The sequence below is a fragment of the Danio rerio genome, chromosome 24 (assembly GCF_049306965.1).
Source record: "Danio rerio strain Tuebingen ecotype United States chromosome 24, GRCz12tu, whole genome shotgun sequence".
NCBI classification, from domain to species: domain Eukaryota; kingdom Metazoa; phylum Chordata; class Actinopteri; order Cypriniformes; family Danionidae; genus Danio; species Danio rerio.
In genome coordinates, this window is record NC_133199.1 from 20893268 (window position 1) to 20909589 (window position 16322).

Consider the following 16322-nt stretch of genomic DNA (forward strand, 5'->3'; position numbering starts at 1 on the left):
ATGTACATCGCAACTGGCTGCTCAGCCAATCCAAAAATACGCAAATACACTCGCCGGCCACTTTATTAGGTACACCTATCTAACTGCTCAGTACTGTAAATTTCTAATCATCCAATCACATGGCAGCAACTCAATGCATTTAGGCATGTAGACATGATCAAGACAATCTGCTGCAGGTCAAAACTGAGCATCAGAATGGAGAAGAAAGATGATTTATGTAACTTTGAGCGTGGCATGATTATTTGTGCCAGACGGGCTGGTCTGAGTATTTCAGAAACTTGATCTACTTGGATTTTCACACACAACCATCTCAGCAGAGAATGGTCAAAAAAAGATAAAATATCCAGAGAGCAGCAGTTCTGTGGGCGCAAATGCCTTGTTGATGCCAGATGTCAGAGGAGAATGGCCAGACTGGTTCCAGCTAATAGAAAGACAACAGTAACTCAAATAAATACTCGTTACAAAAAAGTATGAAGAAGAGCATCTCTGAATGCACAACACGCCCAACCTTGAGGCGGATGGGCTACAGCAGCAGAAGACCACATTGGGTGCCACTCCTGTCAGCAAAGAACAGGAAAATGAGACTACAATTCACACAGGTGGGCGAAGCTGTGACGCAGTAGGTAGTGCTGTCGCCTCACCGCAAGAAGGTCACTAGGTCGCTGGTCCGATCCTCGTTTCTGTGTGGAGTTTGCATGTTCTCCATGCGTTCGCGTGGGTTTCCTCCGGGTGCTCCGGTTTCCCCCACAGTCCAAAGACATGCAGTACAGGTCAATTGGGTAGGCAAAATCGTCCATAGTGTATGAGTGTGTGTGTGGATGTTTCCCAGAGATGGGTTGCGGCTGGAAGATCATCCGCTGCATAAAAATGTGCTGGATAAGTTGGCAATTTATTCCGCTGTGGCGACCCTGGATTAATAAAGGGACTAAGCCGACAAGAAAATGAGATGAGATTCACATAGGCTCACCAAAAGTGGATAATAGAGGAAAAATGTTGTTTGGTCTGATGAGTCTCGATTTCTGCTGCGACATTCAGATGGTAGGGTCAGAATTTGGCATCAGCATCATGAAAACATGGATCCATCCTGTCTTGTATCAGCGTTTCAGGCTGGTGGTGCTTGTGTAATGGTGTGGGGGATATTTTCATTGATAGCAAGTGATCATTGTGTCAACACCACAGATCCGCCATGTTTGGCGCTCAAAAACAATCATAAAGCCCTCGTGCTGCAGGAATTAGGTTTGCTTAAGGTGAGCAGCTGTTGTGCAGTGAGGGGTTTGCATCTTTAATAAACTACGACAGCTTTGGTTCATTGAACAGTAAGATTGATTAATAAATCCATATGAAACAGTCCCTTAAAAGTCACGTCTCTCTTTCAGTTTCGGGCTTTTGCGCGTTTTGCACTCACACTACAAGCGTACCACACCAAAGACCAAGTGAACCACATTCAGCGCACTCACACTTCTCAAACGATCCGGGAAACAGGCCTGGACACGGCTCAGATAGCATAGTGTGAGTAGGCCCTTTATGACCACAGTGTACCCATCTTCTAATGGCTACCTCCTGCAAGATAACGCACCATGTCATATAGAGCAAAATATTTCAGATTGGTTTCTTGAACATGACAATAAGTTCACTGTACTCAAATGGCCTCCACAGTCACCAGACCTTAAAAAAAAATAGAGCACCTTTGGGATGTGGTGGAATGGGAGATTCACATCATGGATGTGTAGTTGACAAATCTGTAGCAACTGCGTGATGCTATCATGTCAATATCGATTAACTCTCTAAGGATTATTTCTAGTCCCATGTTGAATATGCCATGAAGGTTTAAGCAGTTCTGAAGGCAAAAGGTCCAAGTCTTTACGAGTAAGGTGTTCCTGATATATTGGCCAATGTTAAATAAAATAGTGTATATTCGAATAGGCGATGACACCAAACACTTCACATTAATTTACTTAAAAAAAATCTAAATGGTTAATGTTTTGAGCACACCAGTCCTTCATCCTGACTGGAACCCTTTTAGGTGTTTTAGCGTTTTCGCCTTTTTAAAATGTATTTACACTTATCTGATAAATGTGGTAAACCACTTTAAAATAGTAATTCCTGTGATGACAACTGAATGTTGAAAACCCTTGTTATTATATGAGACTGCAAACTGGCCTAATGCCATCTGAAAATTCATCTTTGCCTCCACATGAGTTACATTTTTAATTGTTAAAATGTAAAGCATCATAAATGAAAGTTCACAAGAGAACAGTTCCTGCTGTGTTTTAATCAAATGAATGCAGCTTTAGTTTTAAATGGAGAGTTCACTTTACTCCTCCTTAAGTGATTCCAAATATTGAGAAACATTGAGTCCAATTGTAAGGCATGAGATATCACAAATACTTTGATGTCTTTTGAAAATTCAAATATGAGCCGAAAACAGAGACAATCAGCTCCACAACCCAGCAGGTGGGAATGCAGGAAAAGCCAGCTCCCCTTATTTCCTCCATTTACATTTGAATCCCCTGAAACCCCTTTTGTTTAACCACCCCAACTCACACAGTATGGTCATTTCAAAGTCTGAATGTTCGAAATCAACCCAAGTGACTTCATCTATCATGTTTGATATCATTTAAAATGTCTCAGTGTGACTGGTACAATGGTCATATTCTCTCAGAAACAGACATAATCAAAACAGTAAATATATAACTTCAGGTATCTTTTGAACCACTGTGAAGGGTGTGCTTTTTCTATAGGCAGAAACGCTTCCACTAAATGCAAATGCCTTTTGTTATTCACATACCCCTTTCCTTGAGAGGATTCTTGGGTTTTCTACCTAAGGGAAGGATTGAAAAATGTTGGTGCGATCCTGCTATTCAGATCAGCCCATAACATGGAAGCTCTAACGCTCCATGTTATGTATATTTTGAAGTCAGGTATGCATCTTTTAATCTTGGATTTATCTTTGATAATTTAATGTCTTGTATTGATCATTTATGAATTGACTGAATGATTTAGCATGATACACATTTACCTGACTATTTAATTGTTATGTTTGAACATTTTTTGCTTACTCTGTAATTATTCATTCCAGTAGATCATGTTGTATCCTTGTTTCCACACTTCCTGTGTCAGGTCAGTAGACGGACTAAAATCCAGTTGAGATGGAGCATTGGGCACACTAATTATATATTGATATGATTTTCCTAATGTTTTGATTGGAGTCAGATAAAACGAGGATAAATATATTCTAAACCACCTCATATTCAAATTGGAGTCAGATTTGAGTTAAATTTAAAGTAAATCAACATTGTGCACTGGAAACACCAAACAGGCATTGAACCTTCATCCACCAGTGGACACCTCTATTGGACCAACTGGATGGACCTTACACAATCTTTGGCTTTAAATGCACGGTGCTAATGCTTTATTCATAGGTTGTTGTAAAAGGCTCTGTTTATTGTAAAACTCACCCTTCAACTATTTTTGAGAAGTTAGTTATTTTTTAAACAAATACAGAAATGTACAATTTGGAATAAACAATTCTAAAAGAAGTTTTGAAATGTGTGTATGAAATATTAGTAAATACATAAATAATAAACAGTAATTGTGGATTACTTTCATTATTTTCACTATGAAATGGAGAAATGGAAAGAATCACACCAACATTAGACTTTTGTAAACCAATTTAATCAATCAGCAGTAAACAAAACCATCAAAGATAAAAAGCACAGCTTATAAAAGTCCTGCAGGTGGTGTGTGAAATGGGTGATCAGACATGTTAGCTAACATTGGCACTTAAAAACATGACACATCGGTCTAGAACATGAAAAACTTGAGTTCAAAAAACATCTTTTTGGTAAGGAAATGCTTTGCCATTCTCTCCCCTCTGCTTTTGATTACTCTGTAGTTGCAAACTGGTCAATCAGTATGAGCACACCATGACTGTTCAAGGCACAAAGAATGTTTCCATACAAAGTGAAAGAGACCAAAACCAAGCCGACAGTAAATTCAGATCTGTTTTTGGCTGAAATGATTGGACCAGCTGAAGCTGTCTTTGTCTTCGCTTGATGAGGCGATTATGCGGCAACTGAGCATTCTCCTGTAGAACACAAGTTTACAGTCCAAAGTGAATTATAAGTTGTTGTTTTTTTGAGTATTTATACATTACAAAATTTTATGAAGCAAAAAAATTACCATTTTGTGGAAGCATGACAATGTTTTCCTCAAGGATGCCAGTGTCCAAACAAAACTGCCTGAACTTCTCCTTCAAGTCATCGACCATTTCTGGAGTGCGACCTGTGACACATTTAGAGTCTGTTTAGCATTGAAAACATTATACCCTTTTACTTTCCTGCTCACAGATGGCTTATTTGGCAATCGTTTCTGCTAAATTCCCCATCATATGTTAGTTTAGTATTCACTGATTTTATTTGAAAGCTTAAACCTCAAAATACCATTTTAAAAATTTGGCTTTACAAGGCTACTTTAAAACAACATTAGCGAGCTCTGCTGTCAAGTGGACGATATAAGTTTCACAATCATTTTAATATAGGTATACATTAGATTTAATTTTCTTGACAAAATCAATCCAACAAATCAGAAAAGGTCTGATAGGTAAATTTCAGTGTTTGGTGAGAGAAAGTTTGCACTGTGATGGAGATTGATTGAGTTTCGGGTGTCACCTAGTGGAAATGTTTGGTATAACTCTTAATTTAAAATTTGGACTAACTTGGTTAGATGCATGGCTTTAATTTTATAGCAATATTTATTGTTTATATAACCATAGTTGTGCAACAAATATCATGGATAAACTATAGCGATTGCAGCAAAACATGCACGCTAATTTGTGGATATGCTACATGATGCAACAAAACATGTTTTTGTTTTATTCTAGTTAAACCGTGGTTAGTTTTTGTAATATAAATATTTAATTAATTACAACAATCTAAGTTAAAAGCTTAATCTATTGTTACAGAAATGTCCTTACTGTAGAGTTTGTTGAGGATCTCAGATACTCCTCCTTTGGTCTTGATGGTGTGAAAAATTGCGTACTCGTCAAACTTGGCGTCAACCACGCGCATGTCATTGTCATTTCCCCAACCTAAAAAATGTAAAACACATTTTAGCCAAATAATTTTAAATACAGTGAAGTAATCTAACCAAAACATCTTTCACTCCTTACGCTGGCTGTAGAAGACAAATCTTCCAGGAGTCTCGGTTTTCTTGGCGAGGTAAGTCATCCTCCAGCAGGAACCATCACTCCTGACAAACAAATGAAACAACAAGTTAATATTTTTCAAACTCTTTACATTTGACACTATAATGAAGCCAATTTAGGCTTACTTCAGGTTAGAGTAACTGAGGTCAAGGTCTCCCTCCTGGGTGGGCACCAGCATGGCAGTTCCCATCTTCATGTCATCCTTATGACTGACAAACCATTTTGCGTTTGTAGCAAAGCCAACGAGATACCACTTTCCTTCCACCTGAAGAAAATTTGTTAGCGCAATTATCTCACTTAGTGCCCTTCAGTTTAACGCATGGTGTAAATGCTCGTATATTTGAGGAATTTACCTTTTGCAGGTCGAAGTCAGTCATGGGCATGACATCAGCCGAGGCGAAAACTGCGCAGAGCAGAAGGCACAGCATCTTTACTACGACACTCGTCATGTTTGCAGAAGTGTTGCTTCTCTCTCTGTTTGCAGTTCACAAGGCAGAGTCTGGTGTGTGGAGGAGACGAATGGCAGCCCCTTTTTATCCTACTGACTGAGCCCCCCAAAGCCGAGTCCCTCCCTACTTGCAGACCCAGCAGGAATGATAATTACAGTCGTTACACAACTGCTAACACGCACGTGTGGTTTTTTCCAGGTAAATATGCGTGTTTGATGGTTTTTATGACCCTCATATCGATGTCCCTATTTTACCTTCTTATGTGATAAGTGAGCCGTGCTAACTCAGGGATGTATTTATTTAAAACAGTATTATATTAATTATAAAAAAATGTATATTATATGTAGGCTATATAATTGTAATGCAACATGCAGCTTCACTCAGTGTTCATATCTGGTGCACATTTAATAATTTTGGTAAAACTACAATAAAAGCACCTTTGTTATTATAAGATAACGTGTTCAGTTAAAATGTTCATTTTTTACAAGATTTAAGGAGTTTAGATGCAAAAACCTCTAAATGTTGTTTGATATTTTCTTCTAAAATTAGCATTTTCTCAGACTCTTGTGTAAGCTCAGAAATTGTACTTTTATTGAGACGAGTAAGTTATTTTCATTGCTTTTAAAGTGAAATACTTGAGCATAAACATACACTGTAAAAAGTATATGATCTGTTAGTCCTGACCACATATGTTTTTGGGTCATTGTAACTTATTAAACTAAGTTAATCATGTTTTAACTTAATTTTATAAGTTACCCAAGCTATTTTTGGTCAGTTTGACATAATATAAGTTTAACAGACTCAAAAACGTCATTTGATTCTGCTTAAAAATTTAAGGCAACCAGGATTTTTTTACAGTGTAAGAGGCTAAGAAAAATGACTATTTTAGCAGAAAATTTCTAATGGCATTTAGAGGTTTTTGCACTTGAACATTTCATATATTCTTTCTATTTTCATATATTCTTATCTATCTTAATGTTAATGCAAATATTATCATTGTTTGTCTAATTATTTCTCAATATCAGTCAGTGTATGCTAACTAACTAATGTGGATAACAAATTAATATTGCATATCGTCAGCAACAAGGCTCTTTAACTGAAACTAAAACCACACACACAAAAACACCATTTTGTTATATAAAATAAAATACACCAAAACAAATTCATTGATGCTAGCAATATTTCTCATTAGTTTACTCAATGTATAAAGTAAATACTAAGATAAAAAAATAGACGTTTAAAATAGACAAATTAGGAATTGTGTAATGGTGTGCATCTTAAAAATGTTTTTTGCAGAGATGTCTTAGACTAACATTTTTTTGTATATATGTGTGTGTGTTTGGGGCGGGGGTTTGCGCAGGGGGCGGCTTTCAGAGCAGATCTAAGAGGGTTTTTTTCCTAATATGAAGAACATTTGGTAATTTGAGTAGTTAATAATGGGCTAATGATGATGTGCCCCTCCAAGTAAAGACAATATAATTATACAATAACATTTTATGAGTTAAGCATAAACCGATGTGGAAAATAATGCATAATTAACAAACAATCATATACTAACAAGTAATTAAGGTAGCCATTATTCACACATGAACTCAAGTGACTAAAAGTTAGTTCATGATTAGCGCATGCATTAACGCATCATTAATTTATCATAAAGTAATGTTTAGTTTACATATTAATACATCATTATTCATGCACTGTTATTTTAAGGTGTTACCAAACATTTTATGAGCAATTTTTTTTACTTTATGAGACATGTGCACTTGTATGATTACATGACCGTTTAAAGCACATAATGTAACCATTCATAGCAATTCTTTTATTATTAGTATTTTATTCATTTATTATTGTGTAAAATAGATCAGTGTAGATCATAAATGATGTTAATGAGACTAAAAGAAATCTGCAGCATAGCATCTAAGATATCTAAATCAGTCTCAGTTTATCTAAACATGCACTTTCTATCTTATAGCCTTTTATTTTCACCTCAGAAAGTTGCACAGAGTCAGTTTAGTGCTGTAGAAACTCATTTCGAGTTCAACAAAGTTCATTTGTGTTTGATATTTTTCCGTAAGAAAATGATTTCCTCAGGATACTTTTTTTTGGAATGTTGGATGTGCATCATGTTTACTTCGTTGTGTTGTGTAACTCTGAACGGGTGGGCAGGCAGAGTCCTGTTCTGACACTTACATCACAAACCACACCAATTATACCAAGATGCCTTTACCTTGTTTTATAAGCACTGTTTTGTTCCCTAAAATGGCTTGAGGATAAACACAACTTTTCAAGCTTTACCAAAGATGCAACCATATCAACTATTATAGAGGTGCACCTAGCAAATTAGTGCTAATGCTGAAAAACTCATAAAACAATGAAATTAAACAACCATTTTATTTCTGTACTCCTGCAGGCTGCTTTCTCACATTGCTCAGGGTCTACCAAAGTTAGCCAGTCAGTTTTAGGTCAGATCTGGGGGACAAAGCAATGATAGAGTTGTTAAGCAAAAAATAGACCTTATGCAAAATTATACTGTTTTGTTACAAAACCAAATTCTGAGGTTGTGCAAGTTTTGCAACATGTGCCTTTACGAAAGATAACGTGATGCACACGTGGATTGATTGGTTCTTTTTGCAGGATGTAAAAGTTCTTTCAGCCAATCAGTAAAGGTTGCTGACACCGAGGGGACAGAAAATGCTGTTGAGTAATCTGATTCATTTACTGAATCGGTTCGCTTATATGATTCATTTAAATAATTTAACAGAACTCCTCGCGCGGGATTGTATTGCATATATGGTTTAAAAGTTAGGCTAGTCAAATTAGCCTAATGTTCAATGAAACTATTTATCTATAACGTATAATGTTTGTATTGCACAAAATTATCTGCTTTAATTCAAAATATTTGCATACGCGAGACGAATCGGTTCATTTGGATCATTTAAATGAATTGCTACAATATAACGACAAATTCGCAGATATTAGGCGTACTAGAAAAAGTTAACAGCTATAAATTTACTTCATCGTTTTCACGTCGTTCTTAAAACAAATAATAACCTCCAACTTATTTATCGGAGGAAAAACAAAGGTCTTACCTAGAACTTTTTCTGCTGACTCACAGAAACCTGCAAAAAGGAATCGAGAGTCAAAAGTGTTCATTAACTATTTTAATATAGGCGTATGAGTTAATTATGAATAGTCTCACCGTAGTCAGGAAACTGGAAAACTACGTCCAATCCCAAATTGAATGTCTTCGCTCGATCCTCAAATTTATCCACTATATTATCAGGTACTTCCCCAGACCGACCTTTCAAAAGAAATTATTATTTGCATCAATCAATTCACTTTAAGCTGTTCCAACAGTATTGTGCTTTACAAATGTTTGCCACTTAAGCTTTTTATAAGGCTAATCATAATGGAAACAAAATAAACGCATATAAAAAGATGCTATTATAGCACCACGAGTGGAAAAGTTTAAAATATACCAACACTTACCATACAGTTTCATAGTAATTTTCTCTGCTCTCTTAAAAACCAGCATAGCATATGTGCTGTAGTCCGTCTCGAGCACCATTATGTCCACATTGTCAGACGGTCTCTTGCCTGCACAAGAACAGAATGAAAACACATGCCCTAAGTGATATTTAAACTTAACATATTTAAAAGCTATCATATCAAATACATACTGAAATTATGCAGGAAAAATCTCCTTGATATACATGCTTTATTACCTTAATAGAAAATCTTACATGCATTTTACATTTAGCCCTAACCAAATATATGCATAGTCAAAATTATTAGCCCTCCTGTGAAATATGAAACATTTTACAAATATTTCCAAAGTATTGTTAACGGAGAGAAGATTTTTAAACATAATAATAACACATTTCTTTTGCCATGGTGATATTTTAATTTTGCAAGATGCTATTTAGCTTAAATTGGATTCAAAGGCTTAACTTTTTTATTATGAATGGAAAATGTTTTTTTTTCTGGTTCCAATAAAAAAAACTCTTAAGAGGCTAATAATGTTGACCTTAATTTTTTTATTTAAAAAATGTTTTTATTCCAGCCAAAGTGAAAGAAATAAGACTGTCCACAGCAGAAAAATAAATCTTTTGAAATACTGTGAAGATTCCATTGCTCTGTTAAACAGCACTTTCATTCTTAAAGGAGGGTTGATCATTTTGACTTCAACTATATGTATTTATTTATTCATTTATTACTGATAAATACACTCTCAAAAATAAGAGTGCAAAAACTGTCCCTGTGATTGCACCTTTTCAAATTGCTCACATTTGTACCCAATTTGGATTCAAATTGGCTCCTTCAAGCTACAGATTACAAGAAGAGCAGAAGTAGAAGTTATGACTAACCAATTTTGCATATTTATTTCAGAGAGGGTACATATACTGTCATTAACAGTCTAGGTCAGAAAATATTTCTTAACCAAACAGAACTATAGATATAGTGGGCCTTCGTCTGCACATGCCTTTGAGGAAGAGCTGCCCAGGGGTTTTCGTTTTCATGTAGTTCTGCTTGATCTCCCAGCACACGAAATTGCTTACATTTGGAAAGAGCACAATAAACAGAAGGAGAATATGCATGTGGGTCAAAGAAAGAAACATATTGTTATACACGTTATACGTTTTTACACACACACACACACACACACACACACACACACACACACACACACACACACACACGCACACACACACACACACACACACACACAYRTRTATATATATATATATATATATATATATATATATATATATATATATATATATATATATATATATATATGACAATAAAATTGAGACACTATATTTGTTCTGAGCTGTGAAAGAATAAATGATTATACCTAATGTTATTTGATGATAAATTCTATAAAATATCTTGAAGAAAAGTGGCAAAGTATCAAGTGGTTATGATTAATGAATAGAGCACTATGTTAGCAATACAGTAAGTGCTCATCTATTTGTTTTAAATATGCCTGACAAGATGTATTACTTGCATAACTTACTAACAATTATAACAGTGAATGAAATCTTAATTCTTAAATCATGACAAAATGATTACCACTTCATTAAAAAGCACACACAAGTCTAACTTAAGGTAGAATGCGTGAGAATAATGCCCATGTAAAATAATTTGACTAAGCAAGTCTAAAATATACATCATTCTTTGCATGCATCATGTATAATTATGTAATTTAATGTATAAATGTTTAATTTTAATAATATTAATTTAAATCCTAAATGTGACAAAATAAAAATCCATATAAAACAAGAATTAATTAAAATAACAGATGATTGTAGAAATAACAATATTAAAACATACTATTTATCTGTTAGCATTAGTTTTTGTAATATTTGTTAGATATATTTATCCAAGCATTTAAAAATGGCATGTCAAATAAGTCTGAAAAAGCAAGTTGTATCTTGACTCTCCGGTGCTTTTGCTTGCATCAGCTGTAATTGATGATAGTCTGCAGCAGTTGCCAAAGGGAACTCTTTTGAGGTTGTGTAAGACTTTATGGCCTACTTGTGAAATTTTGTACTCCTAATATGAAGCACAGTCATCATATTTTTATATCATATTGATTACTTTTAAATATTATTTATTATTTTTATTTATGTATGTATGTATTTTTGAGCAGAAAAAAATATTGATTATGTTAGCTGTCATAACCAAGCTGTAATAAATGACCAATATTTGGAGAAATGAAATCTAACTAGTGTTGAAAATACAAAATAATTAATCATCAGCTCGCAGTGAGTAAATTGCTCTCCCTGGTGGCTGAAGCAGGACTCACAGTTTTCTCACGGTGCCCACAGTCACAGTGTCCGCAGTAATGTTCCAGGTGAGGCTCGTGCTCTCCGTTTTAAAGCCGCTCTCCAGGAGATTCTTACACCGAGAAGCCACTGTGAGCAGGTGCCACTTGCCACTCATCTAGAGAGCGAGATTTTAATCAAACATACCGACACGTGTAAATCGTTCAGTCATAAACTGTGCGTGCATTTATGAAGAAGTATTAATGCCCTATTTTGAAACAACACCGAGCAAGAGTAATGACCTAGTATGGGAAGCCGTTTTTACATTTAACACAAATGTCATCTCATTTTTTGAAAAAAAAAAAAAAACTATTTGATATTCGATATAGCAGCATATGCACATACATGTCAACATTTGCATGTAAAAATAAAGAATACCCCAACACCCCCTTCCAAAAAAAAGAGAAGAAAATCCCCAAATTACTCATCTAGAGCTGTTTCATTTTAAATAAACAGTTAGAATGGTCAGTAATATGTACTATTTTTATTATTTACCAAGAAAAATCCATTGAAAAAGCTGCAAAATAATTAGCTAGCAGTTTAGCCTATTAAAATGAGCTGTTATAAAGAATTGAACTAATTTATCAAATCTCCTTTACCTTTTCTTCACTGTGTAATTAAAATATTCTGATTAAAGAGCAGCAAATAAATCTCTTAGATCTTTCCTTTTTCCTGATTTCATTAAATAACAGAGGTGTCACTTTAAAATGGACGCATTAAACATTATAATGAAAGCAATTGATCGCTTTCCTAACTTTTAAGCTCATTTAAAACAACATTTGTTGTATTTAAAAGAAACCTCACCAAGATCGACATGTTAATATTTTTATGTGGATATGTCTATTCAAACATTCACCCAAAGCCCAGAGTGTCCACTTTTGCTCCACTTCAAATCGCATGTACAGAATTCATTTGGGATACAGCGTCTATTTGTTAATGGAGCGGGTCTGACAATGTTTTCATACCTGAATAGAGTGGAGGAACTATGATGTCACCTTGTAGGCTAATCTGCTGCTAGCATAAAACTGGTTCCCGTGGCAAAATCCCTATAGGATTTTCCCATAGGCTTTTTGAAGATAATCTGTATAATCCTCACAATAAAATACATCTTTTAGCCCTTTTAGATCTTAAATGCAAACAGCCGAAAAAAGCCCATATAGTCACAACTGCTATACATTTTAGGGAGTGTAAATATTGCAGTTATGACAGAGTTAAATGTCTTCAGATGAAGAGAAAAACAGAAAAATCACTTGATCACGTTAAATCACAGTTAATGTGCATGTATTTTTACACATTTATTCACACGTTTGTATTACTGAAAGCAGGAAAGAGACAGGCAGCACTGCAGTATCTTCATAACATCGTTTAATTAAAATAAGCGATCAACAAATTAATCTTGACAGTTTTTATAAATGAAGGCATTATCTACACACAATATGAATTCCCAATAAGAAAAATACTACAAACTATAAAATACTATTCATGAAAATATTTAAATAACAGACAAATTTAAATGCCCAATGCAAGTGGGCTGCGCTCCAGACCAGATCAGCTCGATGACGTATAATTAATGTCTCCGGCACCGCCTGTAGTCCCATTTAGCAACTAGATAGCAACCGTCTTTTTAAAGAAGCGCAACCAATTTACAAAATAAAGAGTGTGCTGTAACTGAAGTGTTTTATGTCGTAGAATAAAACGTGAAAGCATCTTCAGTTTGTGTTAGCCATGGACCTTATTTAGGTGATTTAACTGAAATGTAAAAAAAAATAATAATAACTTTGGGACGAGGGAACCGGATATGCTAAAATTCTAACTCGCTTCCAGGTTTTTGCATACAAATTGACGTCATAGTTCCCATAAAATGAAAGCACAGAACAGATGCACATTTAAGAGCAAGGGGTGTCCCCTGGTGGTTTGGCGGTATGGTTTGCCTATGGGCCTATGGGTTGCCACCCTTTATGGACAGATTAAAAATACAGGAAAATATGAGAAAATACCTGTATGAAATGATAGCAGGATAGAATTGTAAAATACGCGTATCACGTATAAGTTGTCAAGATATGTTTGTGTCTATGTATTTTTTAAATTAAAAAGTGACAGATGAGGGGGCTACCCAGATGTACCCAAATTTTTCTAAATGGTTTCAGGCATGCTTGTTAAACGTGTTCTATATAAAACAAGTTTTGCATTTATTTTCCCCAGGTTTTTTTTTTTTTTCTAAAAAATCATATCTGAATAAATATGATCGGGGGGCAAACATGTTCCCTTCTATGTAAAATTTGAATAGGAGGAGAACATGTGTGTTCAAGATGAAGAGCGACGGGTTGTGGGTTGTCTGGGTTATTGTGTGTGTTCAAGTTAAAGAGCAGGGGAAAAAAATCCTCCATTTTAAAAAAAACACAGACCCTGGCATGTTTTAAAAACAAAATAAATAAAAATAGTGTTTCAGTGACCTGATACAGCATTTTTGTGTTGACAAGCAGTCCAACAGCATAGAAAAAAAGCTGCTGTTTTGAAAACACCCATATTTGTGTGGACAGCAGGGACTAAGGCTGTGACTAAAGCCATACAGAAGTTGTAGTTTTATGTTCTTATTCAGCGATTCTGCTTATTAACAGTAGGAGTTCATCATTCTCTGACCAATCAGCACTTTAACTCTGCTCCAGTGCTTTTTTGATCTGAGGATGATGTTGACATTTATTTCTGAAAAAAAAAAAAGTTGTAACATGATAATTGCCTTTATTTGCGAAAGTTTGCCTTCATTTGGCATCCTGAAATTAGGGATAGGAAGTTGAAAGCCTCATGTGACAAAGAAAATCAGTTTCTTCTTTTATTTGTTTTATTTGGTTGTTTGTTTGCGTGTCATTAAGAAATAAACATGGATAACATTTAGAAAATTACTTATAATAGAAAAAATGACAACTATGAACTTCAACAATTGATGCCAATGGAATGTTTTTTCAACACCAATGGCGGCTCATGGACCTTAGTTAGCGGTGTTTTTGCACTTTTGAAAGGTATACAATTTCTAAAAATAAAAACGTGTGCTTTTACATGAGAACATGAGTCTGATTCCAGCGACGCTCCAGGGACAGACGAGTCTTCGCTGAGGCCATCTTCCAGCCTCCACCGCGGTGACTGAATATCTGCACAAGACTTTTGGCCAGCGGAGAAATTAAAATGGTCGTGCCCAACTGAGTCTGGTTCTCTCAAGGTTTTTTTTCTTCACTCCTATCAGGTGAAGTTTTTTTCCCCTCTCCGCTGTCGCCACTGGCTCGCATGGTTCAGGATTGGTAGAGCTAAACATCGATGAATTTGCTCTTCAGTTTTTGAACTCTCAGTAATGATTTTAAATCACACTGAACTGAGCTAAACTGAACTGAACTGAACTTAAACACTAAAAACTGAACTACACTGTTCCAGTTACTATGACCATTTATGTGAAGCTGCTTTGACACAATCTACATTGTATAAGCGCTATACAAATAAAGCTGAATTGAATTGAATTTTAACATCAGCTAAGATCATTTAAATGAACTGTAAAGCAATTCCTGGAACTATTTAAGTCTATATTATTCACGTGATGATCGAACAGTTTGGATTTCTTCTTTTGCTGGATCTGAAATTGCTCACTACAAAAAAAAGTGTGTTCTTTATAGTATGAATGGAGCTCGAAGATATTGCATCAGCCATTTGTCGTTATCATGTGACCTACCTGCATCAGGTGTGTCGATTTACTCCCATTCATGAATTTTCTAGCGGGGCATTATGAATATAGCATAGCGTCCATCGTATGCACACTTCAGAATCTCATGAGAAGTAGTAGGTCATCCGGGTACTTCACGCATACTGTTTTTTGAATACCATGAATTCAGACATACTACTCGACTCACATGCTGTTTTTAATGTACTATATAGTATGGAGGTCACCTGATCAATATCGTTCAAGAGTGCAAGCAAATTGTTTTAAGTTAACTAAAATTATCAGAACAAATTGTTTTCCCTCAGTGGATTAATTGTTTACTTTAAGACTACCAATGTGCTCTAGCAAAATACACATTGTAAAATTGAATTTCATGTGGACTTAAAAAATAGCTTCAAGTAGCATGAAATATACACCCAAATGTTAAACTGGCTTGCCACAGGGCTATAAATGTGAATGTCGATCATTTAATTCAAGGTGCCAAAACGAATTAACTTGATTGCGGTGTTATGAAGTATGTCGAAATTACCTGATCAATGTTGATGTTCTGACCTGGAGCCAATGTGTCGATAGCTTTCTGTGTCTCGGTTTTCTTTGGCTTCGGAGGTTCTGGTTTATATCGCGCTCTTCGTGTCTCTACAGGTTCCCAAAAACTAAGACACGCGAGCACAAAGAACAAATACAGCCAGAAGCGAATCATCACAGCAATTTTAACTAAGAAATAATTTCCTTAGCGAAGAGGATTGCTTATAATAGTCAGTCAACTGTCCAGTTTCCAAACATAGATTAGGATGATGACCCTCAGTTCAGGTTTATCATTAACTCATACCATACCCATACAAATACTGGTCACATACTGGTGGATTTGTGGCAGTGTTTACTTTATTACATTTATTTACATTCTTTATTTTGTCATAAAGGTATTTACATTTGTCAATTTTGTCATACTTTAATTTGTCATAATGTTTATCTATATTTTTGAGACAGCACAATACCAATATTTTACCTTCAGGAACGTTAAGAAACCCATATTAGAAAAATAAAAGGTTTGTTTCTCTGACCAATTGTTATTTTCCGAGAAAAAAAAAAACCTTTAAAGAATAAAATAAATATTAAGATTTTGCTCAAACCTG

The 16322-nt window shown here is 35.2% G+C and overlaps 2 protein-coding genes across 2 annotated transcripts; both read right to left on the reverse strand.

The window, feature by feature from the left end:
* Nucleotides 1-3656: 3656 nt before the first annotated feature.
* On the reverse strand, nucleotides 3657-5679 carry ptgdsb.1 (prostaglandin D2 synthase b, tandem duplicate 1). Its single transcript, NM_213634.1, is given in 6 exon segments — nucleotides 3657-4087; nucleotides 4183-4284; nucleotides 4976-5089; nucleotides 5171-5250; nucleotides 5332-5471; nucleotides 5560-5679. Coding segments are annotated over 6 exon segments (555 nt in total). The 5' UTR covers nucleotides 5656-5679; the 3' UTR covers nucleotides 3657-4064.
* Nucleotides 5680-7472: 1793 nt separating this feature from the next.
* c8g (complement component 8, gamma polypeptide) lies at nucleotides 7473-15961 on the reverse strand. The gene is made up of 7 exons (NM_200863.1): nucleotides 15719-15961; nucleotides 11468-11604; nucleotides 10139-10209; nucleotides 9145-9252; nucleotides 8855-8956; nucleotides 8745-8774; nucleotides 7473-8124 (listed from the first exon to the last, which is right to left on the reverse strand). Exons 1-7 carry the CDS (start codon nucleotides 15887-15889, stop codon nucleotides 8114-8116), a joined length of 630 nt encoding a protein of 209 aa, NP_957157.1. The 5' UTR covers nucleotides 15890-15961; the 3' UTR covers nucleotides 7473-8113.
* Between the last annotated feature and the right edge of the window lie 361 nt (nucleotides 15962-16322).